Source organism: Cololabis saira, chromosome 22 (assembly GCF_033807715.1).
Source record: "Cololabis saira isolate AMF1-May2022 chromosome 22, fColSai1.1, whole genome shotgun sequence".
Taxonomy (NCBI): domain Eukaryota; kingdom Metazoa; phylum Chordata; class Actinopteri; order Beloniformes; family Belonidae; genus Cololabis; species Cololabis saira.
This window is the reverse complement of record NC_084608.1, coordinates 3,628,597-3,652,341: the sequence shown is the minus strand read 5'-3', so window position 1 is coordinate 3,652,341 and position 23,745 is coordinate 3,628,597. Positions and strand designations below refer to the sequence as shown.

Below are 23,745 nucleotides of genomic sequence, written 5' to 3'. Positions count from 1 at the left end.
CAACACATGCTGCATGTATCTATATTAGTTATAACTGGGAGAAGTTTTATTTTTCATTATGCACTTCGAGAAAAAAGTCGAAATGTTGAGAAAAGGTCGAAATTTCGAGAAAAAAGTCGAAATGTCGAGATTAAAAAGGAAAGGAAAAAGGAAAAAAAGAAAAAAAGAGAAAAAAAGAAAAAAAGAAAAGGAAAAAAAGAGAAAAAAAAGGAAAAAAAGAAAAAGAGAAGAAAAAAGGAAAAAAGAAAAAGAGAAGAAAAAAAGGAAAAAAAGAAAAAAAAGGAAAAAAAGAGAAAAAAAAAGGTCAAACATTTTTGGAGCCACTAGGGCAGCGCTAAAGAGTTGCATGCAGCTCTAGAGCCGCGGGTTGCCGACCCCTGGTATATGTGAACACAGCAATTGCACTCTGATGCGGGACAAAACAAGCGAGCCGCGATCCTAGAAGAGGTGGTCTCGGCTCGCTTCCATTCCAGACCTGGAGCGGTTCGTTTTTTTTATTTGTAGTGAGAATATAATCGACACAGCAACCGACACAACTCCATTCATTGTGTGTGTGCTCCGCGGCGCAAGGAGAAGAGTCGACGCAGCCTCCATCCCCTTCTCTCTCTCGAATTGAAAAATGTTCAATTCGGGCGCAGGCAGGCAAATGCCGCGGCAGGCGGCCTCTCGCCCGCCTCTGAGCTCGGAGGCAGAGCGGTCCACTCTTGAGCCGGTAGCACATACACAATGACTGGGAAAGCAGGCGCTTTGTGCCCTCTCTGTGAAAGGGGCTTGTTGTTTTTCCCGGGTACGGAAGAGGAAACTCCTTCCGCGTTCATTTCTGACCAATGAGAGAACAGTTGGTTCTCATGGCATTTGTTAACAGCTTTGAACCGCTACAGACGTTTGCCTTGTGAACACAAACGCCACAAACGAGAAACGAAACAACTGTATCGATTTAGCCCCTGAATCGGAACAAAACAAACTGGCCACTGGTCTGAAAGCACCCTTAGACTCTGGAAACTCTTCCAAACAAGCCATCCTGGTTCACTTCTAATTGTGCTTTTATGGACTTCTAACATGCTTACCTGCAGACTCTGAGATGTGGCTCACGGGTTTCTAATCTCGGGGTAAATCTGCTGGGACTTCTAGGAAGATTAACAAGAATCTAGAAAAGTTTTCTACATGAGAATAATATTTTTGCTGTAGAATGTTAATCAGCAAATTGTTTTGGAAATGGTTTCATAACCTTTTTCTACGGTGGCCAACAAGGGCCAAACGCACTGCAACGGCCTAATGCGTCTCAGTTAAGGAAAACGGCTTCAAGTACAGAAACGATTCAAATTCACAAACTCTAAACAAGGTACAAAAAGAGGAACGTGGTGCAAATGAAAAAACCTGCTGCAAAAAACAAAGACAAATGCAGCATCATCAAACGCTGCAAATAGAGAAACGATGCAAAGCACAAAACAAACAATATAAAACAAGAAACCATCTTCAAAAGAAAAACGCTAGAGTTTTTCACACCTGCTGATGATCAGTTCATGGGTGGTAATGATTGGCGGCCTCTGGCTGCAGCAGTAAAGTCCTATGCTAACTGTGAGGGGTACTTAGTGTTACCCACATTTCTTTCCTTCTGGTTTCAGTTTTGTGAGATAAGAAATAGTTCAGTGACAAGAGTGAGTTGAGTTTGTTTTGTCTGATACAGACCTTCTATGACCAGTTTATTGGGTCTTTGCTGTGATGGTGTTGAAGCAACTTTACCTCCAGGTGTTTGGTGTGATTCTGCAGCAGCACCAGCTGCCGGTAAGGTGCCATGGCAACGCCGCTGACTGACAGGAACCGCTGGTGCAGGTTGTGCAGGTCATCAAGCAGAACGCCAGTGCAGCTGTCATCACACGCTAGAATCACAAACAGATCATTTCTGGTCAAGACAACAAACACAACCTAACCAGGACGTTATATACAAACAGTACAGACTGAGTGTAGATCTGAGGCAATGTTGTTTTATTTTCTTTTTTGTATATTGTTGATACTGATTAATTATATATATATATATATATATATATATATATATATATATATATATATATATATATATATATATATACATATATATATCTATACGCTGAGATCCTCAAACCAACTGTTGTTGGAAGTGCCCAGGTCAATTTCAATTGCCAAACGGAATATCCCCATCAAACGGAACAGGAATCTGTTTTCTGCACATGCTCTGTTCACAAGGAATCCTGGTCTTTTGAGTCCAGGAAGTTCTTATAAACACGGAGAAACCAAGACCAGGAGGAGACTAATCACTTCATAAATGTAATGAAGGATATGAACATTTCTGCATTTGTAGACGGTAGAAAGTACCGGGATAGAAGATTTAAAAGAAGCTGAGAGAAAAGTTGCGCGAAGCAGGATTTGTTTTGAATTTGGATACAGGAAGAAGAAGCGGAAATGACGGTAATTGTGTCATCAAGTTCTCCGCGCGTCGCTGGTTTGATCCAGATATCCCAAATGATTAATTACCATGTAAACGGAATATTCCCAATGTTTCAGTAACCGGAATATTAGCAATAACCCGAATTTTGACTGCATGTAAACGTAGTCAGTGTTGCAGTTAGAGGCTGAAACACTGTCCAGGCGATGCCTCCAACTGTCTTTGCGTCCATTGGATGTATCTGCATGATCGGTTGTAAAAAAAAACCCACACCTGACCATGTGGATTCTTGTGTTACTCACACACACACTCTTCTCCCTGCTGGACATGGCGCTCATCACACTGGTCACATAGCCGGCCCCTGACGCCAGCCTTACAAGCACATTGTCCAATCAGCACGTCACAGCGAGGGTGAAGGGAGCCCCACTCACTGCAGTTGCAATGGGAACACCGCCCACCCTGCACGGAGGGGTTACCATGGTAACCAACAGCACACCTGCAGGACCACAGTCAGCATGAGACAGGATGGAATAGTGGACGATAGTGCTATCAGTACTGTCTTCAGGCGTGATGTCATCACTCTCACCTCTCACAATACCGGCCCTGGTAGCCAGGCTGACAGGAAGTACAGCGGAAATCACCTGATCCATCTGACATGCAGGTAGAGCTGAAGCTGTAGCTCACACGGGAAATAAGAAGAACAGGAAACCATCACAGGAAGTCAGGAAAACAGGAAACAGTCGCAGGAATCAGGGAAACAGGAAACTGTCGCAGGAAGTCAGGAAAACGTCGCAGGAAGTCAGGAAAACAGGAAACAGTCACATGAAGTCAGGAAAACAGGAAACAGTCGCAGGAAGTCAGGAAAACAGGAAACAGTCGCAGGAAGTCAGGAAAACAGGAAACAGTCACATGAAGTCAGGAAAACAGGAAACAGTCGCAGGAATTCAAGGAAACAGGAAACAGTCAAATGAAGTCAGGGAAACAGGAAACAGTCGCAGGAATTCAAGGAAACAGGAAACAGTCAAATGAAGTCAGGGAAACAGGAAACAGTCAAATGAAGTCAGGAAAACAGGAAACAGTCGCAGGAATTCAAGGAAACAGGAAACAGTCAAATGAAGTCAGGAATCAGGAAACAGTCAAATGAAGTCAGGGAAACAGGAAACAGTCACAGGAAGTTAGGGAAACAGGAAACAGTCACAGGAAGTCAGGAAAACAAGAAACAGTCAAATGAAGTCAGGAAAACAGGAAACAGTCGCAGGAATTCAAGGAAACAGGAAACAGTCAAATGAAGTCAGGGAAACAGGAAACAGTCGCAGGAATTCAAGGAAACAGGAAACAGTCAAATGAAGTCAGGGAAACAGGAAACAGTCAAATGAAGTCAGGAAAACAGGAAACAGTCGCAGGAATTCAAGGAAACAGGAAACAGTCAAATGAAGTCAGGGAAACAGGAAACAGTCAAATGAAGTCAGGAAACAGGAAACAGTCAAATGAAGTCAGGGAAACAGGAAACAGTCACAGGAAGTTAGGGAAACAGGAAACAGTCACAGGAAGTCAGGAAAACAAGAAACAGTCAAATGAAGTCAGGGAAACAGGAAACAGTCACAGGAAGTTAGGGAAACAGGAAACAGTCACATGAAGTCAGGAAAACAAGAAACAGTCACAGGAAGTCAAGAAAACAGGAAACAGTCACAGGAGGTTAGGGAAACAGGAAACAGTCACAGGAAGTTAGGGAAACAGGAAACAGTCACAGGAAGTCAGGAAAACAAGAAACAGTCAAATTAAGTCAGGGAAACAGGAAACAGTCAAATTAAGTCAGGGAAACAGGAAACAATCACATGAAGTCAGGAAAACAAGAAACAGTCAAATGAAGTCAGGGAAACAGGAAACAGTCACAGGAAGTTAGGGAAACAGGAAACAGTCACATGAAGTCAAGAAAACAGGAAAAAGTCGCAGGAAGTTAAGAAAACAGGAAACAGTTGCAGGAAGTTAGGGAAACAGGAAACAGTCACAGGAAGTCAGGAAAACAGGAAACAGTCGCAGGAAGTCAGGAAAACAGGAAACAGTCGCAGGAAGTCAGGAAAACAGGAAACAGTCACATGAAGTCAGGAAAACAGGAAACAGTCGCAGGAATTCAAGGAAACAGGAAACAGTCAAATGAAGTCAGGGAAACAGGAAACAGTCGCAGGAATTCAAGGAAACAGGAAACAGTCAAATGAAGTCAGGGAAACAGGAAACAGTCAAATGAAGTCAGGAAAACAGGAAACAGTCGCAGGAATTCAAGGAAACAGGAAACAGTCAAATGAAGTCAGGGAAACAGGAAACAGTCAAATGAAGTCAGGAAACAGGAAACAGTCAAATGAAGTCAGGGAAACAGGAAACAGTCACAGGAAGTTAGGGAAACAGGAAACAGTCACAGGAAGTCAGGAAAACAAGAAACAGTCAAATGAAGTCAGGGAAACAGGAAAGAGTCACAGGAAGTTAGGGAAACAGGAAACAGTCACATGAAGTCAGGAAAACAAGAAACAGTCACAGGAAGTCAAGAAAACAGGAAACAGTCACAGGAGGTTAGGGAAACAGGAAACAGTCACAGGAAGTTAGGGAAACAGGAAACAGTCACAGGAAGTCAGGAAAACAAGAAACAGTCAAATTAAGTCAGGGAAACAGGAAACAGTCAAATTAAGTCAGGGAAACAGGAAACAATCACATGAAGTCAGGAAAACAAGAAACAGTCAAATGAAGTCAGGGAAACAGGAAACAGTCACAGGAAGTTAGGGAAACAGGAAACAGTCACATGAAGTCAAGAAAACAGGAAAAAGTCGCAGGAAGTTAAGAAAACAGGAAACAGTTGCAGGAAGTTAGGGAAACAGGAAACAGTCACAGGAAGTCAGGAAAACAGGAAACAGTCGCAGGAAGTCAGGAAAACAGGAAACAGTCGAAGGAAGTTAAGAAAACAGAAAAAACAGTCACATAAAGTCAGGAAACAGTCACAGGAAGTCAGGAAAATGGGTAACTATTGAAGGAGTTACCACATTTGGAATTACAAGGAAGTGAAAAAGTGAAAGCAGTAAAGCTATGACGCAGTGCTACCTGTTGTCCAGCAGGGGGCAGGCACACAGCGAGCAGTCGCTGATGGAGCCGCGGACTTTCCCATGATACCCTGCACCGCAGAGTTCACAGTGCTGGCCCACGGTGTGGTGCTGACACTCCTGGACAGAAACACTTGAGCTTAACAGTCGTGGTGCGTGCGTGCGTGCGTGCGTGCGTGCGTGCGTGCGTGCGTGCGTGCGTGCGTGCGTGCGTGCGTGCGTGCGTGCGTGCGTGCGTGCGTGCGTGCGTGCGTGCGTGCGTGCGTGCGTGCGTGCGTGCGTGTGTGCGTGTTTTTATTGTTTATTGTTTATTGGATGGATCCCCATTAGCTGCCGCCTTGGCGACCACTAATCATAAATGATAACATGTAAGACATAAATACATAAAGTCATGCATTCCTAGCATAACTACACTTATAATAAAAACAACAACAATAGTCAGTTATATATGCATAATATCATTATATATTAATTACACAATAATTATATTATATTATAATTATACTAATTATATTAGTAATATATTTTCAGTCACTGCTATCATTATAATAATTCTACTAATTCCAATATCAATAATAAATTCCCAGTCATATGGTCTGCAGCATTAGCTGAGCCTTAACTCTCCTGTTGTCCTCGGGTCACAATGACCCGCCACTGTGTTAAAAAACAACCCAAAATCCTTTAAAGAGCATATTGCAGGTTAGAATTTTTTCAAAAATGATACCTGACCTTATGTGAAAATGACTATGTGAGAAGTTAATGTAGGATTTAATATGTTTTACAAGACATAAGGGCACGTATTCAGAGGAAAAAGTGGCTGATTTTAGCCAAGCTCGTACAAACGCTTTTTTTTTCGAACACCGCGTCATATGACGTCACACCAGGGAGCAGTCTCCACAGCTGCCCCATGTTACTGCCCAGACCCCGTACACACGTAGCCGGGTATCTGCTAAACCGAAGATATTTTCCTACGTTTGGACCTGTCATCTACATGAAAACGCAAATAAACTAATGTTTAAAAAAACTCCGGGCAAAGTGAAGATTTTTGAAAACTCTGTTTATGTACATGCGTGTAGACAGAGACAGAGAGCAGTTCTGCGTTTTCCAACGTCACATTATGCTCCAAAACAACAACAAATCTGCTCTGAGTCTGACGTCTAACGTGCGATCCAGAACTGCAGATGATCCACCATCTGTCCTCCAAGCTATTTATTAAATAAATGGTCTCTGCTCTTGACACCGTTACACCGACGCGGAGCCTACGCCGTAGGGTACGCGGCGACGCGCAGCAGGGCTGCAGCTGGGCTGCGTCGATTAACGCGGCAGCTCCGCGGCGGACACCGGGGGGACTCCAGCTCGTTACCCGAGGAGGAGGCGCCGTTCCGGGGAGCTGCGCCGCAGAGGCGGCCCGGAGGCCGGATGACCAGATGATCTACAGGTTTGGAATGCTTATAAATGTGGTCCAAAACGCAGATCTTCGTTTATGTGTGGAAGGTTTTTTTTTTTTTTTAACAACGATGTAATGTGGATACTCATTTTTTATAAACGAAGGGGGGGAAATACGGGGAAATATTCGGTTTTAAAAATACCCGGCTATTTCGGATGCTTTTAATCAGAAAAAAGAGAAGATAATAAGCCTGTTTTCTGTTTAGAAAGTACAAACGTAGACAGATTACAAGTACTCACCCGTTTTTAAGGAGTTATTTTCAGAGTTTCTTTCAGGAGCACGGAGCAGGAGTGCTGCAGTGAATAAAGGCTGATTTATGGTTCCGCGTAAAATCGACGGCGTAGCCTACGGTGTAGGGTACGCGGCGCACGCAGCGTTCTGTGCGTCGCCGCGTAACCTACGCCGTAGGGTCTGCGTTGGTGTAACGCGGACCCATAAATCAGCCTTTTAAAAAGCGAGTTTCAGCTGTCAATCAAAAGAACGTGGGGGGCCTAACGGGTTGGTAATTATAAGGCTGTGGCCCGTCATATTGGTGTGAATACACATTCACAACCTCTTCAGTGTCACAACTAACATTAAGATCCATTATTTTTCCTATTGTTGAATTCACCGCGCTCCCTGATGTCACGTCACTTCCGGTTCAACTTTTTCAGATGCGGAAGTAAAATACTCTCACAAAAACAACTCCGGAGGTCACTGTAGTATATATTTATGCGTATTTCAATGAAAATTCAGTTCCTACTTTATTTTCCTACACATTGATTCACAGGGGTCTCCAACCTGCAATATGCTCTTTAAACGATATGTTTTTTAATTGAAATGTAACTTCCCCAGCTAGAGCAAGTAAGAGGAAGAGATGTCAGTTCTGCCCTCAAAAGAAGGACTATACTGTGTGCTGCAGGTGTAATAAATATCTGCAAAAGGCTGCACTTGCATGCTGCCCTATATGTGCTAATTAGTTCAATGGGATATGTTATTTCATATTTTTGTATTGTACATTGTTGTACATTATCTAAAATTGTTCAGTGGAGAAAAAAAACTGATTCATTGGGAGGAATAAAAATGCATTCAAAACTCCTTTTTGCAATTTTCTTTCTTTACCTATAGAAATACAAATGAAGAGGGAATTAAGCATTCACGCATTTTGTGATGGATGACAAGTTGTTTATTCAAGCAAGAGGAAATTTGGTGTTTAAAATTCAATTAAAGCTGCAAGCAGCGATGAACGGGCCCTCGCACTCACGGCCACCGTCCCCCATAAGCATATCAGAAATGACACCACCCACGACTTTCTATGTTAAACCATTCAAAAGTTATAGCAGAAAAAAGGTACACGCCAATTAGAAGAAGGGGCGGGGCTAATTCAGGCCAATGAAGGTCAAGGACTCCATACAGAATCTGATGACACCACCCACGACTCTCTATGTTAAACCATTCAAAAGTTATAGTAGAAAATCGGGACAACCAATCAGAAGAATGGGCGGGGCTAATTCAGGCCAAAGAAGGTCAAGGACTCAATACAGCGTCCAATGACACCACCCACGACTCTCTATGTCAAACCATTCAAAAGTTATAGTAGAAAATCGGGAAAACCAATCAGAAGAAGGGGCGGGGCTAATTCAGGCCAATGAAGCTCAAGGACTCAATATCGATTCAGGTGACATCACCCACGACTCTCTATGTCAAAACATTCAAAATTTATGGCAGGAAATATGGATAACCAATCAGAAGAAGGGGCGGAGCTAATTTTCACCAATTATGGTCAAGGACTCAATATCGAGTCCCATGACACCAACCACAACTCTCTATGTCAAACCATTCAAAAGTTATGGCAGATAAAAGTATTCTAGGGGGCGCTGTTGAGCCGTTAGGCCACGCCCATTAATGCAAACCATGAAATATCAAATGTATCGCCAGGCCTGGCTTGCATGCAAAATTTGGTGACTATCAAATATGGACAAATCAGATGAAGGGGGGTGCGCTTGTTGGCGTCTAGCGTCGCCACGGTAACACTTTTGAAAGAGAAAAGTAATGCGTGTAGTCGCAGGATGGAGACGCACATTTTGATGTATAACACATCTGGGTTCACGATACGGTTAGGGCCGTATTAATTCTCGAAGGAATGGCATATATTGCTCCAAAATGACGCGATTAATTCAGAATGTTCAAAATGGCCGACTTCCTGTTCGGTTTCGGCCATGGCGCCAAGAGACTTTTCTTTAAGTAGCGACATGATACAGGTGTGTAGCGATTTTTGTCCATGTACGTCAAACCGTATTATGGGGCTTGAGGCGCAAAGTTTTTTCTGTCTGAACCAATCAGATGAAGGGTGGGCGCACTTTTTGGCGTCTAGCGTCGCCAAGGTAACGCTTGTGAAAGACAAAAGTAATGCGTGGTGTCGGAGGATGGAGACGCACATTTTGATGTATAACACACCTGGGTGCACGTTACGGTTCGGGCCGTATTAACTGCCGAAGGAATGGCATAAATTGCGCCAAAATTACACAATTAATTCAAAATGGCCGACTTCCTGTTCGGTTTCGGGCATGAGGCCAAGAGACTTTTCTTTAAGTTGTGCCATGATACAGGTTGTGTACCAATTTTCGTGCATGTACGTCAAACCGTATTGTGGGGCTTGAGGCACAAAGTTTTCTAGGGGGCGCTGTTGGGCCATTTTGCCACGCCCATTAATGCAAACCATTAAATATCAAATTTTTCGCCAGGCCCGACTTGCATGCAAAATTTGGTGACTTTTTGGGCACGTTTAGGGGGGCAAAAAGGCCCTCCTTTCGTCAGAAGAAAGAAAGAAAGAAAGAAAGAAAGAAAGAAAGAAAGAAAGAAAGAAAGAAAGAAAGAAAGAAAGAAAGAAAGAAAGAAAGAAAGAAAGAAAGAAAGAAAGAAAGAAAGAAAGAAAGAAAGAAAGAAAGAAAGAAAGAAAAAAAATTCCTACAGATACAATAGGGCCTTCGCACTGAAGGTGCTCGGGCCCTAATTAAAAGGTGCTTATAATGATTTTTTTTTGAAGACCGGTCATTTTGACCCGGAGGACACGGGGTGTATTCAGAAAATGAGGACAATAGGAGGGTTAAGTCGTTTTTTAAAAGTTAATTTCTTTTGTGAGCGAGATATGTGAGGAGGTAAAGAGTTCCAGGACATTATTAAACGATAGATAAGTGAGTGTTTGAGTAGTTTCAGTAGATGAGTTCTCCTGGTTGGAGGTGTGTGCTGTTACCTGACAGTCTCCAGTCTCGGCATCACAGATCTGGCTGTGGTTGTTGCAGCGACATGGAACACATGGACGAACATACGTCGACCTCTGGCTCTGAGATGAAATCTCTGACTGAGGCTGTCGGAAAAACCCTGCCGCACACTCCTGCACACACATGGGTGGGAACGTGGGTCACAAATACGGGTCAGAGACCAAGTTTTTACTCTTTTACCCTGAAATGGCTTTGCTGGAGCTGCGTGAAACCACACTAATGAAGGAAGACCTGCTTTGTTCACTACAGGACAGGGAACAAAGGACAGGAGACAAAGACCTGCATCTCTAGGACAGAAGAGCTGCTTTGTTACCTGACAGGAAAGACCGCCATATCCATGCGGACACGCGCAAGACTCGATCAGCCTGGCCACGCCCTCTCTGCTGTGTGACTCCGCCTCCACAGCTGTCTCCATTGTAACCCCAGAAATCCTTCACAAAGTAGGACACACAAAAAATGGCACCCACTGAGGTCATAAACACTAGATACAGATAATCGCAGTAGCCTAGCTTTGATTTAGCCTCAGGCAGTACGTTTCCATGCAGCAAAGAGATGGGATTTCTGATGGTATCAGATAAACATCCAGAAGACCCAATCACTTGTCTGAGTTTACATGCTGTTCAGAGAATGGGATAAATGTCCAGAGCATGGCTGACTCCGTGACGCTATGTGGCGCTGTAACCATGGTAACCATGGTAACCATTTCAACAAAGAGCCACTTCCGGTTGACGGTTGTTTTGTTTGGCACCAACGTTACGCCTTCCGTATATTTTTCCACTTTATTTTGATCTGTTCCGGTGTCCTGATGAAGCTTCTGCCATCTCTTTCGTGATCTTCATGTTGGTGTTTAAACAACTATTTAACACGCGCCGTCTTCTTTCACTTCCGGGTGAAGCCCCAGAGGAAATTCTCCAGCTGCTCAGACTGCAATATCAGATGTCTCCGTATACAGGCGTTAACATTCCGACTCTGAACGAATTATCTAGGTGTTGCTATCCGATTATTAAATGTCCGATTGGTCCGAAGTAGATCGGATTAAGCTGTTTACATGCAGTTTAAAAGTCCGAACGATGTCTTATACGATCAGAAATCCGATTGAACTGCTGCATGTAAACGTACTGAGGGACCTGAAATGGTTGCTGCTTGTGTCTCTGCCTGCTCTCGTGTTTGGGTTTTTTCTCTTACAGATCTCCAAGGCTTGTGTGCTCGTTGTGCGTTTCCCTGTGTTTTTCGCATTTTAGACTAGCATGTCTCTCTAGGATGTCACCCCTCACCCCCGACCCGACCCCCCCCCCTTCACATTTAAAAAAATAATAAGTGTGTAGTACCTGCTCTGCATGAGCCTGGTCCCGTATGAAGCTTTGATGAGGACGTAGTGGAGGTCACTCAGGACTGACATGAAGTCTGCGTGACTCACGGCCCTCTGAGACACCGAGTTAAAGTACTTCCACTTGTGCTGGAAAGGTCAGTTCATTTGAGAGAGTTCATTTATCACCAAAAAACTTTTCAAGAGAAAACATATCCGAAGCACTTTCATTCTAAAGTTAATTTAGTTTAAAATATTATAGACTTAAAGGAGCTTAAGGCCGGATTCTGGCAGGATTTATGAAAAAAATCTGTATACATTTTAAGTTTTCTAGTAATAATGTCAGATGAAGCGTTCCAAACCAAAAAGAATGTTTCCTCTAGTGTATCTCTCCGTTGCCTTGAACAGGCTGTGTGCTGCAAAATGTGCTGCAATTCGGTCCTGAATTTCCCGCGCTGTCCTGCGGATGTGACGTCACATGACGCTGCATGCACGTTCTCCCCGTTCTCCCGTGCCGGCTTCACTGTTGGCTGCAGTACCCCCAACGGCCGTCGTGGTGAAGGGTGGCGCTAGAGAGTCTCATTTCTTAAAAGGAGCCTCATGCTCCTTTAAATATATTAAGTATAAAATATTACGAATCATTAAAAAATGCCCACAAAACTGAACACTATTGAGGACATTTTTTAAGACCAGTAAAAATGCTGTTACACTTATACGAGAAGAAAGAAAAGCCCAAACAAAGCCATCTAAGAGCAGTTGTTCTCTGATCACCTCTGTCAGCCTGACGCCGTGCTGAGTCCTCACACCGTTGCTCGGAGCACTCATGTCCACGTATATGACCTGACTCCTCACGGGCCCGCCTCTCATCAGCACCTGGGGCTCCTGGTTGGACAGCCCGGAACCGTCCTCAGCGTAGAAGGTGACGGCGTAAGACAGCAGACCTCCGTAGGACATCAGCTGCATCACCAGGACACAAACGCACATCAAGACATGGAAAACTAATCTGGTTCTTACCAGGGCTGAGCATTCTTTAAATCCAGCCCCCGACCCAAAAACATCTGACATGTTAAAACATGGAAATAGACGGAGACTACAGGTGGAAAACCAAGCACTTCCTTGATTGATCGGACCCAGGTTTGTGGACGTCAGTCCTGCTTCCATATTCTTCTTAGTCTCTGGAAACTTCAAACTACGGAAGAGTATTATTGTCTCCGGCCCAAATACTTAAATGATTTGTGGTCACATGATTTAAGTTCAGAGGGCTGAACATCATTTCCTGTTTTTAGAAAACCCAATCAGCAGAAACCCCCCATCTACGGAAGAATATTAGGGCCAGGCAGGAGAAAAATAAAAATCATATTTTAGAGGAGGAAGATATTTTTAATTATGCACTTCGAGAAAAAAGTCGAAATGTTGACAAAAAAGTTGAAATGTCGAGAAAAAAGTCAAAATTTCGACATTAATGTTGAAGAACAATTTTGAGAAAAAAGTCGAAATGTTGAGAAAAAAAGCAAAATTTCGACTTTATTCTTGAAATTTTATTTCAACATTAATCTCGACATTTCAACCTTTTTCTCAACATTTCGACTTTTTTCTCAAAGTGCACAGTAAAAAAAAATCTCAAATATTTTTTCTCCTGCCTGGCCCTAATACTCTAGTGTCATGGACTTTAACATCTAACGGTGAGGGTTTAACGACTATTTTTTAATTCTTGTTGGCCCCTGTCTGCAGAATTTAGGCTTGAACAGCATGAATGTTTGTTTCTGCATGACTAAGATGAATGATGACACGGGACAGAATACCAGTCACTGTAGTAATAATTGTAGTAGAATAATATCATTGTTAGCATTGTTATGTAACAACCATAAATAAATGTTTAGTACATATTGATCCAGTTGTTTCTTTATCATATGTACAAAGTGCATGTTTCAAGGATCCAGAATCCTATCTGAAGTCTGCAGGAACATCAAGCTATCACTGGGGTTTCAAAGTCTGGAAGCGTTCAGATCTCTAATCCTATATCTTCCTGTGATAAAAAAAGACCCCAAAGACGGCTGGCTTTAGTCTGATTCAGAAAAACATCAGTTTACAGCAGGGGTCACCAATCCTGGTCCTCGAGGGCCGGTGTCCTGCATGTTTGAGATGTTTCCCTGCTTTAACACACCTGATTCTAATTAATCATCGTCATCAGCTTGTCATCCAGGGCTGCACAATTCTGTTAATGACACAGTCACTTGTATCATGGTGCAATGAAACAGGGAAACATCTAAAACCTACAGGGACACCGGTACTCTTGGACCAGGATTGGTGACCCCTGGTTTACAGCCTCTCAGGGCCACGATAAAAAAAAAAACACAGCCTCCAGGTCTGTAGACGTGAAACTAATACACCAATACACCAATACACCCCCTACTTTCTACCACTAGCCCTCACCCACTACCACTTCACCCTAAAAATTAAGCCACAGGCGTAGGGTCCTTGTAATGTTCCCTAGGGATTGGGACACCACTTGCTACGTCACTGCGTGGTTTACGTTCGGGTACGTAAGCGACTACGTAGTTACGTTTGCACATACGTCACACCATATCAGGAAGCTTAGAGCTAAAAGCTGTTTTAATTTCAGCTGTAGCGCTGTTAATATGCCACTTTATTAAGTTTTAATATTTTTTCAGGTGTAAAAGTAACCGTTAAGATCCCCAACCTGGGCTCAGTTATCCAAATAACGCCTGTTAAGAAATGTGATCCGATGTTTTCGGGATGAGAAGAGCCGCCGGGTCGGGAGCTGATTTATGGTTCCGCGTTAAATCGACGCAGAGCCTACGGCGTAGGGTACGCAGCGACGCGCAACGTACCCAGCGCGTCGCCGCGTAACTTACGCCGTAGGCTCTGCGTTGGTGTAACGCGGAACCATAAATCAGCCTTTATTCTGGCGAGATCTGAAGATACAACGCAACAACGACCAAGCGAGTGATTATGTACATTCACTGAGTGAATATTATGAAAGTAAAATATATATTTCTCGCTATAAATGTAATCAAAATGCATTTTTATGCAGAAACTAACTCAAAATATTGATTTTATTCACTAAAAATTAGAAAATATCCGCCATGTTTTTTTGTTTGATTCAGTCTGCAAATGAACGAAATTTTCTTCCACTACCCCTAGATGCAAAGAGGAATTGGGACACCACTACCCTCACGGGAACGCGCAAAATTTAGGGGTAGGACTGAAAAGTAGGACTAGGGGGGGATTGGGACTGGCCCTTAGACTGGTCAGACTGGTCTTTACCTGGCTTCCTTCAAACTGGGGAGGCAGCCTCCAGTAGAGAGGGCCGGCCAGACCGCTGGTGTTGAGTTGGCGGGTATCCAGTAACGTTTCATCACCCTGAAGGAAAACTCCAGATGCAACACCCTTCAAGTTTGACAGGCTGACGAGGGACAGGAGAGCTGGAGGTGGAGCCAGAGAGATCTGTGGAGGGGGAGGAGCCAGATTAAACAACATGTACATATACGACCACATGCACCATAGTGAAAACACAGGATGGGTCTCAGTCTTCAGATCTTGAGACTGAATACTGACTCCCCAGCAGAGCCGGCCCAAGGGATAAACCAACTAAGCGGCTGCTTAGGCCCCCCTGACCACTAAGGGGCACCCGAGAGTTAAAAAAATACAAATAAAAAATACAATTATTTTTTTATGTGTGAGTGATGATTCATACATAATTTTTCCGAATTAAATAATTCCAAATTAAACTATTTTTCTTCGAGTTTACATGGAAATAGTAATTCTGAATTGAGGTTTCCATGGAAACACGTTTGATGGTCTTTCTCCAATTCCTCTCCAGGTCTGGGGGTTAGGAAGGTTCTGATTGGATAGGGGGGGGACCGGAAGTTAAACTACCGGAAGAAAAACTAACTACAACTTTGAAAAGCTCACCATTTTGATGTTTCCTGTTTCCATCTGTTCTTTGAATTATTTCCAGGTCCTCCAAGCTATTATTTAAATAAATGTTCTCTGCTCTTGACCAGCATTTACTGCGTGCTGCATCTTGAAGCTTTGTTTGGAAAACCAGCCTAGCGCGGAAGATATGTGTCATGGAGACAGACGGGCGAGGGAACGAGCAGAAAGAAAGACCGGAATTAATTTAAAGAGGAATGAGTGTAGACATGATCTGGAATTATTCTATTTGGATTTAAAATCAGAATAAACCAGCCACTTACTTCAGAATTTAATTCGGAATGGCCATTTTCATTCGGAATTAGGTGTATACATTATCAAAGGTATGTTACTGTACAAAAACGCAATAATTAATATTATTACATAAACACTATAGTACTATATCACTTTAAATATTCAGTGTAAATCAACCCCAGGCCGCTCTTGTAGCTGAATTTGCTCCATTTCAGATTAAAAACCATAGATGGTAAAAACCTGCCAGGCTGACAGTAGGATGATGAAACAACACTGCTGCAACTGTGCAGCTCTCTGACCTTTGACCTGTTGCTTCTCTGTGTGGCCAGTAGGTGCAGTTGCTGACTTTGATACATATTAATTGAAAGATTTTTCTGCAAGTTTGTTAATCTGTTGTAGTTTCCAAGGTCTTAATCACTGTGGATTACAATCTAACTACAACAAAAAGTTCTTCCATCTAGTTTTACAAGTGTATTTGTAATGACAGGGAAGAACATGAAATTAGTTTATAGTGGGTGTGTGAATGATCAATAATCATTATTATTGGCAGTAATATAGGGCCCCAATAAGAGGAATTGGATAAAGCCGATCAAACGTGTTTTCCATGTAAACCTCAATTCGGAATTAATACTTCCATGTAAACTCGAAGAAAATAGTTTAATTCGGAATTTCTTAATTTGGAATAATGAATTCTGAATTAAAAAACATGATGTAAGCGTGGCCCCTGTGGGGGATTGTGTTTGATGCTCTCACCTGGACCCGGCTCAGTCCTCCCTGCTCCTCACAGTCCCGACTCAATCCTGAGCAGAAACAGCGGGAACAACCGTCGGGGTTCTCAGCCGACAGACCGAACCAGCCGGAAACACACTCCTCACAGCGCCGGCCGGAAACACCCGCCTGCACACACACACATCACTGAATCACCCGCCTGCACACACACACATCACTGAAACACCTGCCTGCACACACACATCACTGAAACACCCGCCTGCACACACACACATCACTGAAACACCTGCCTGCACACACACATCACTGAAACATCCGCCTGCACACACACATCACTGAAACACCCGCCTGCACACACACATCACTGAAACACCCGCCTGCACACACACATCACTGAAACACCCGCCTGCACACACACATCACTGAAACACCCGCCTGCACACACACATCACTGAAACACCTGCCTGCACACACACATCACTGAAACACCCGCCTGCACACACACACATCACTGAAACACCCGCCTGCACACACACACATCACTGAAACACCCGCCTGCACACACACACATCACTGAAACACCCGCCTGCACACACACACATCACTGAAACACCCGCCTGCACACACACATCACTGAAACACCCGCCTGCACACACATATCACTGAAACACCTGCCTGCACACACACACACACATCACTGAAACACCTGCCTGCACACACACATCACTGAAACACCTGCCTGCAAACACACACAATACTGAAACACCTGCCTGCACACACACACATCACTGAAACACCCGCCTGCAACACACACATCACTGAAACACCCGCCTGCACACACACACATCACTGAAACACCCGCCTGCACACACACACATCACTGAAACACCCGCCTGCACACACACACACATCACTGAAACACCCGTCTGCACACACACACACATCACTGAAACACCCGCCTGCACACACACATCACTGAAACACCCGCCTGCACACACACACATCACTGAAACACCCGCCTGCACACACACACATCACTGAAACACACTCCTCACAGCGCTGGCCGGAAACACCCGCCTGCACACACACACACACACATCACTGAAACACCCGCCTGCACACACACACACACATCACTGCACACACCAGCACCACAGCAGGAAACATCAACCTCCACCGGGATTTACATTCAAATCTTACTTTTAACACAGATTTTAATCTAAACCTCAATCTAAACTGAACCTGAACCTGTATCTGACCTTAATCTGAACTTGAACTTGAATCTGACCTTAATCTGAATCTGACCTTAATCTGACCTTAATCTGAACCTGAACCTGAATCTGACCTTAATCTGAACTTTAATCTGACCTTAATCTGAACCTGAACCTGAATCTGACCTTAATCTGAACCTGAACCTGAATCTGACTTTAATCTGAACCTTAATCTGACCTTAATCTGAAACTGAATCTGACCTTAATCTTAATCTGAATCTGAACCTGAATCTGATCTTAATCTGAACCTGGACCTGAATCTGACCTTAATCTAAACCTGAACCTGAATCTGACTTTAATCTGAACCTTAATCTGACCTTAATCTGAAACTGAATCTGACCTTAATCTGAAACTGAATCTGAACCTTAATCTGAATCTGACTTTAATCTGAACCTGGACCTGAATCTGACTTTAATCTGAACCTGAATCTGACTTTAATCTGAATCTGACCTTAATCTGAACCTGAATCTGAATCCGACCTTAATCTGAATCTGAACCTGAATCTGATCTTAATCTAAACCTGAACCTGAATCTGACTTTAATCTGACCTTAATCTGAAACTGAATCTGACCTTAATCTTAATCTGAACCTGAACCTGAATCTGACTTTAATCTGAATCTGACCTTAATCTGAACCTGAACCTGACCTTAATCTGACCTTAATCTGAATCTGACCTTAATCTGAATTTGAACCTGAATCTGATTTTAATCTGATTTTAATCGGAACCTTAATCTGAACCTGAATCTGAATCTGACTTTAATCTGAATCTGACCTTAATCTGAACCTGAACTTGACCTTAATCTGAACCTGAATCTGAATCTGACCTTAATCTGAATCTGAACCTGAATCTGACTTTAATCTGAATTTGAACCTGAATCTGACTTTAATCCGACCTGAATCTGAATCTGAATGTGAATCTGATTCTAACCCTGTACATGAACCTGGATCTGAGCCTGAATGTGGACTTGGACCCGGGTCCCAGCCGTCCACTCAAACCAACACTTGTGTGTGCAGTTTACCATCTTTACCTTGCACACACACTCCCCGGTCGGGCCACAGTCACACGCCCTCGTCGTGGAGTTGCAGAATGTGGCATCGGTTCCTGCCACATCACAGCCGCACGCTGAGCATGCTGGGTAACCATAGTGACCAGGAGCACAGCGGTCACATGACCGGCCGGAGAAGCCATCGTTGCAGGAACATTGGCCAGTGAGTGGGTCGCACCGGGGGGCCGAGCTTCCTGTGACACTGCAGCTGCACGGCTGCAGACACACAAGGGGTTATTGTAAAGACATATATACGTAGACGCCGCATCGAGCTGCTGTGATACGTCAACGTCGCCGCCATATTGGATGTTCAAGACTGCGCTGTAAACTAATACAAGTAAATGGACTTATTTTCATAAAGCGCCTTTCTACAAAGAAATGTATGTTTTACGTCTCATTTATTCATTCACACACGCACTAATATACTTGGAAACAGTTAGGCACCAAAACATGTTATTTTATTGTCTGAAAAATGGTTCAAATGTTATTTTGTTGTCTGAAAAATTGTTCAAAAGTTATTATATTGTCTGAAAAATGGTTCAAATATGTTATTTTGTTACTTGAAAATTTTTAAATATGTTTTGTTGATGAGAAAGTATGTTTCTCTATTTTTCTTATTTTTGTGAGGGGGGATATATATTGTTTTTCGGCACTACCTTGTTCTCTATAGCTGATATAACATGAATTACTCCTATGTGGGATCAATAAAGTTCTTATTTTTGCCATCTGAGAAAATTAAATATATTATATTTGGTGTCTAACTGTTTCCCAAGTACAGTGTACAGTATTTGATACACTGCCGATTTTGCAGGTTTTCCCACTTGAAAAGCATGTAGAAGTCTGTAATTTTTATCATAGGTAGTCTTCAACTGTGAGTGATGGAATCTAAAAAAAAACCCCAGAAAATCACATTGTATGATTTTTAAGTAATTAATTTGCATTTTATTGCATGACATAAGTATTTGATACATCAGAAAAACAGAACTTAATATTTGGTACAGAAACCTTTGTTTGCAATTCCAGAGATCAGATGTTTCCTGTAGTTCTTGACCAGGTTTGCACACACTGCAGCAGGGATTTTGGCCCACTCCTCCATACAGATCTTCTCCAGATCCTTCAGGTTTCGGGGCTGTCGCTGGGCAATATGGACTTTCAGCTCCCTCCAAAGATTTTCTATTGGGTTCAGGTCTGGAGACTGGCTAGGCCACTCCAGGACCCTGAAATGCTTCTTACGGAGCCACTCCTTAGTTGCCCTGGCTGTGTGTTTCGGGTCGTTGTCATGCTGGAAGACCCAGCCACGACCCATCTTCAATGCTCTTACTGAGGGAAGGAGGTTGTTGGCCAAGATCTCGCGATACATGGCCCCATCCATCCTCCCCTCAATACGGTGCAGTCATCCTGTCCCCTTTGCAGAAAAGCATCCCCAAAGAATGATGTTTCCACCTCCATGCTTCACGGTTGGGATGGTGTTCTTGGGGTTGTACTCATCCTTCTTCTTCCTCCAAACACGGCGAATGGAGTTTAGACCAAAAAGCTCTATTTTAGTCTCATCAGACCACATGACCTTCTCCCATTCCTCCTCTGGATCATCCAGATGGTCATTGGTAAACTTCAGACGGGCCTTGACATGCACTGGCTTGAGCAGGGGGACCTTGCGTGCGCTGCAGGATTTTAATCCATGACGGCGTAGTGTGTTACTAATGGTTTTCTTTGAGACTGTGGTCCCAGCTCTCTTCAGGTCATGACCAGGGGCCTCATTTAAAATGGAGTGCGTAGGAGTCATACTAAAAGTGCACGTACGCTCAAAAGCCGAAAATGCCGGGCGCTAAAAAAAATCTGGATCAATAAAACCATGTGCACGCAGATTTGCACGCAACGTTCCTTTATGAATCACAGTCCAGCTGGAAGGTTGCGCAGCTGAATATCCCGCCCTCTACACGCCCATAAATGCATATGGATGAGCCTACTGAGCATGCGCAGTGGCTTCCTGCAGCCTGTTAGGCGTCAGAGAGGGTGTCAGCCACCGTGAGACTGACTTTCACGGAGACAGCGATGTTGTAGATGATGTGGAGGACAGAAAAACCACATTATTTGGTGGTCACAGTAAAAGTTAGAATAAGTATATAAATAGTATACAATAAAATAAAGCGAGTGAGTGGCAGCACGCCGTTGCTGCGCTAAACGCCGTGAGTTCCCCGGCGCAACAGGGGGACACACGTCCCCCCGTCTTTTCAAAATCATGTTTTTTTTTCCCCTTACTTTTTACAGTTTAAAAACTAACGGTAGGCTCAGCCTTAAATTGCAAATTATCAAGAAACTGTATGAAAGCGATACGAAAACGGCCCTGCAGCCCCGCTTCACCCCCCGTTACCCTTCCTCCTCTCCCGTCTCCCCTCAGAGCTGCTCAGGGCGGGTTTATGGTTCTGCGTCACACCAACGCAGAGCCTACGGCGTATGTGCGCGTCGCCGCGTACCCTACGCCATAGGCTCTGCGTCGTTTAACGCGGGACCCTAATTTAGGCACCATACACCCGCACCTAAAGGTTTCACGCGCGCGTAAAACTCATATATATATGAAAAAAAATCTGAGTCCCTTTAGGGAAGAAATGAGGGGCTCCGTGGGGCTCCCTAAACGCAGCCCCTCATTTGTTCTGTCCTAAAGCGGTGCAGAGGAGGCTGAAGCTCCAGCAGCACCAGAGTCCTGACTGACTGAGCTTCACACACAGAGGAACACGATCAGCGCTATTTTATTTTATTTTATTATTTTATTATTTTAAGTCTGATATATGTTGTGATGTGTGATGACATTATTAAGAGTATGACATGAATCTGGCTTCATTTCACCACCTCACAGCCTGCGTCGCCAGTTCCCCGTGTCTTAAGTAAATTCTTACGGGAGGGTCCTAGTTGCCGTAAAGATAAGCAGATTTTTCGGTTAGTTTTTTCTTTTTAGATCCGAGGATTTGCGTAGAAGGTGGCTTCCGCAACTTTCAGGCGCTTTTTCTGCGCAAGCAAGCTTTATAGATGAGGCCCCAGGTCCTGCCGTGTAGTTCTGGGCTGATCCCTCACCTTCCTCATGATCATTGATGCCCCACCAGGTGAGATTTTGCATGGAGCCCCAGACCGAGGGAGATTGACCGTCATCTTGAACTTCTTCCATTTTCTAATAATTGCGCCAACAGTTGTTGCCTTCTCACCAAGCTGCTTGCCTATTGTCCTGTAGCCCATCCCAGCCTTGTGCAGGTCTACAATTTTATCCCTGATGTCCTTACACAGCTCTCTGGTCTTGGCCATTGTGGAGAGGTTGGAGTTTGTTTGATTGAGTGTGTGGACAGGTGTCTTTGATACAGGTAACGAGTTCAAACAGGTGCAGTTAATACAGGTAATGAGTGGAGAACAGGAGGGCTTCTTAAAGAAGAACTAACAGGTCTGTGAGAGCCGGAAGTCTTACTGGTTGACAGGTGATCAAATACTTATGTCATGCAATAAAATGCAAATGAATTACTTAAAAATCATACAATGTGATTTTCTGGATTTTTTTTTAGATTCCATCACTCACAGTTGAAGAGTACCTATGATAAAAATTACAGACTTCTACATGCTTTTCAAGTGGGAAAACCTGCAAAATCGGCAGTGTATCAAATACTTGTTCTCGCCACTGTATATTAGTGCGTGTGTGAATGAATAAATGAGACGTAAAACGTACATTTCTTTGTAGAAAGGCGCTTTATGAAAATAAGTCCATGTACTTGTATTAGTTTACAGCGCAGTCTTGAACATCCAATATGGCGGCGACGTTGACGTATCACAGCAGCTCGATGCGGCGTCTACGTATATATGTCTATGGTTATTGTGATAGGTGTATCACTGTGTGTGTGCGAGCGTGCGTGCGAGCGTGCGTGCGTGCGTGCGTGCGTGCGTGCGTGCGTGCGTGCGTGTGTGTAAATGTGTACCTTACAGCCGGTGTTGGGGTTCAGACCCCAGTATTCTGCCTCACACCTGTCGCAGGTGTCTCCCTCAGTGTGGGGGGGGCACACACACTCCCCACTCTCAGGATCACAGTTCCCCCCAGTGTGATCACAGGTGCATGCTGGGAAGAGAACAGACCACACTCATTCAGAGGAGCGAGCCCAATTATGGGCCCAATCATGGGTGAACATGACCTGTGAACTACTGTACCTGTGCAGCCGCTGCCATGGAAACCGTAGAAGCCCCGGCTACAACGGTCACACTTCGTCCCGGCCACGCCCTCCACACAACGGCACTGCCCTTCCTCATCACATGACTCGGTGACAGATCCAGATCGGATGCAGTTACAAGGTTTACAGCCACCCCTACTTTGTAAACCAAAGAAGCCTGACTAAAGAAAGAAAATCAAAGAAAAGAGAAAGTACAAAAATGAGTAAAAGTGATGACCTGACTGACAGAGGCTGCACATGCGTCCAGAGCATCGGCCAGCCGCCTCTCACCACGTCTACTTTAGTCACATAGTCCTTATTTTAATATTGCTGATTATGGCTTACAGTTTAAGATTAAGATTCCCAGAATATTCAAATTTTTTGAGATAGGATATTTGAGTTTTCTTAAGCTGTAAGCCATGATCAGCAATATTAAAATAATAAAAGGCTTGCAATATTTCAGTTGATTTGTAATGAATCCAGAATGTATGACATTTTTGTTTTTTATAATTGCATTACAGAAAATCACAATATTTTAATTTTCTGAGACAGTCCTGTATGTCTGTTTTTTTTATTTCTGCTTTTAAACATTTCTTACTTTTTAATGCATTTTTAAAAATCTTTTTATGTAATGCACTTTGAATTGGTTCGTAGATTAAATGTTTTATACAAATAAGCCGCCTTTTGTTGTGGAAAATCCTGTTAATGCTCTTTAATATGTTCTTTCCTAGGAGAATATGTCCTTACTAGGAGAATATCTGTATCTGAATACAAAATATGACTGCATCTAATTTTAATTAAAAAGTCAC

The 23,745-nt window shown here is 43.5% G+C and overlaps 1 protein-coding gene across 1 annotated transcript in view; it reads right to left on the bottom strand.

Annotated features, from left to right (window-relative positions):
• The window catches only part of lama1 (laminin, alpha 1), an 89,691-nt gene that overhangs the window by 32,123 nt on the left and 33,823 nt on the right, over positions 1–23,745 (bottom strand). Inside the window, exons 22-34 of the mRNA XM_061712943.1 lie at positions 22,938–23,118; positions 22,712–22,848; positions 18,741–18,974; positions 16,466–16,609; positions 14,810–14,989; positions 12,293–12,478; positions 11,544–11,671; positions 10,529–10,646; positions 10,188–10,328; positions 5,510–5,628; positions 3,009–3,095; positions 2,725–2,918; positions 1,744–1,880 (exon numbers count right to left, since the gene is read on the bottom strand). Of these exons, the coding sequence (XP_061568927.1) occupies positions 1,744–1,880; positions 2,725–2,918; positions 3,009–3,095; positions 5,510–5,628; positions 10,188–10,328; positions 10,529–10,646; positions 11,544–11,671; positions 12,293–12,478; positions 14,810–14,989; positions 16,466–16,609; positions 18,741–18,974; positions 22,712–22,848; positions 22,938–23,118 (1,986 nt within the window). The remainder of the gene's footprint in view (positions 1–1,743; positions 1,881–2,724; positions 2,919–3,008; positions 3,096–5,509; positions 5,629–10,187; positions 10,329–10,528; positions 10,647–11,543; positions 11,672–12,292; positions 12,479–14,809; positions 14,990–16,465; positions 16,610–18,740; positions 18,975–22,711; positions 22,849–22,937; positions 23,119–23,745) is intronic.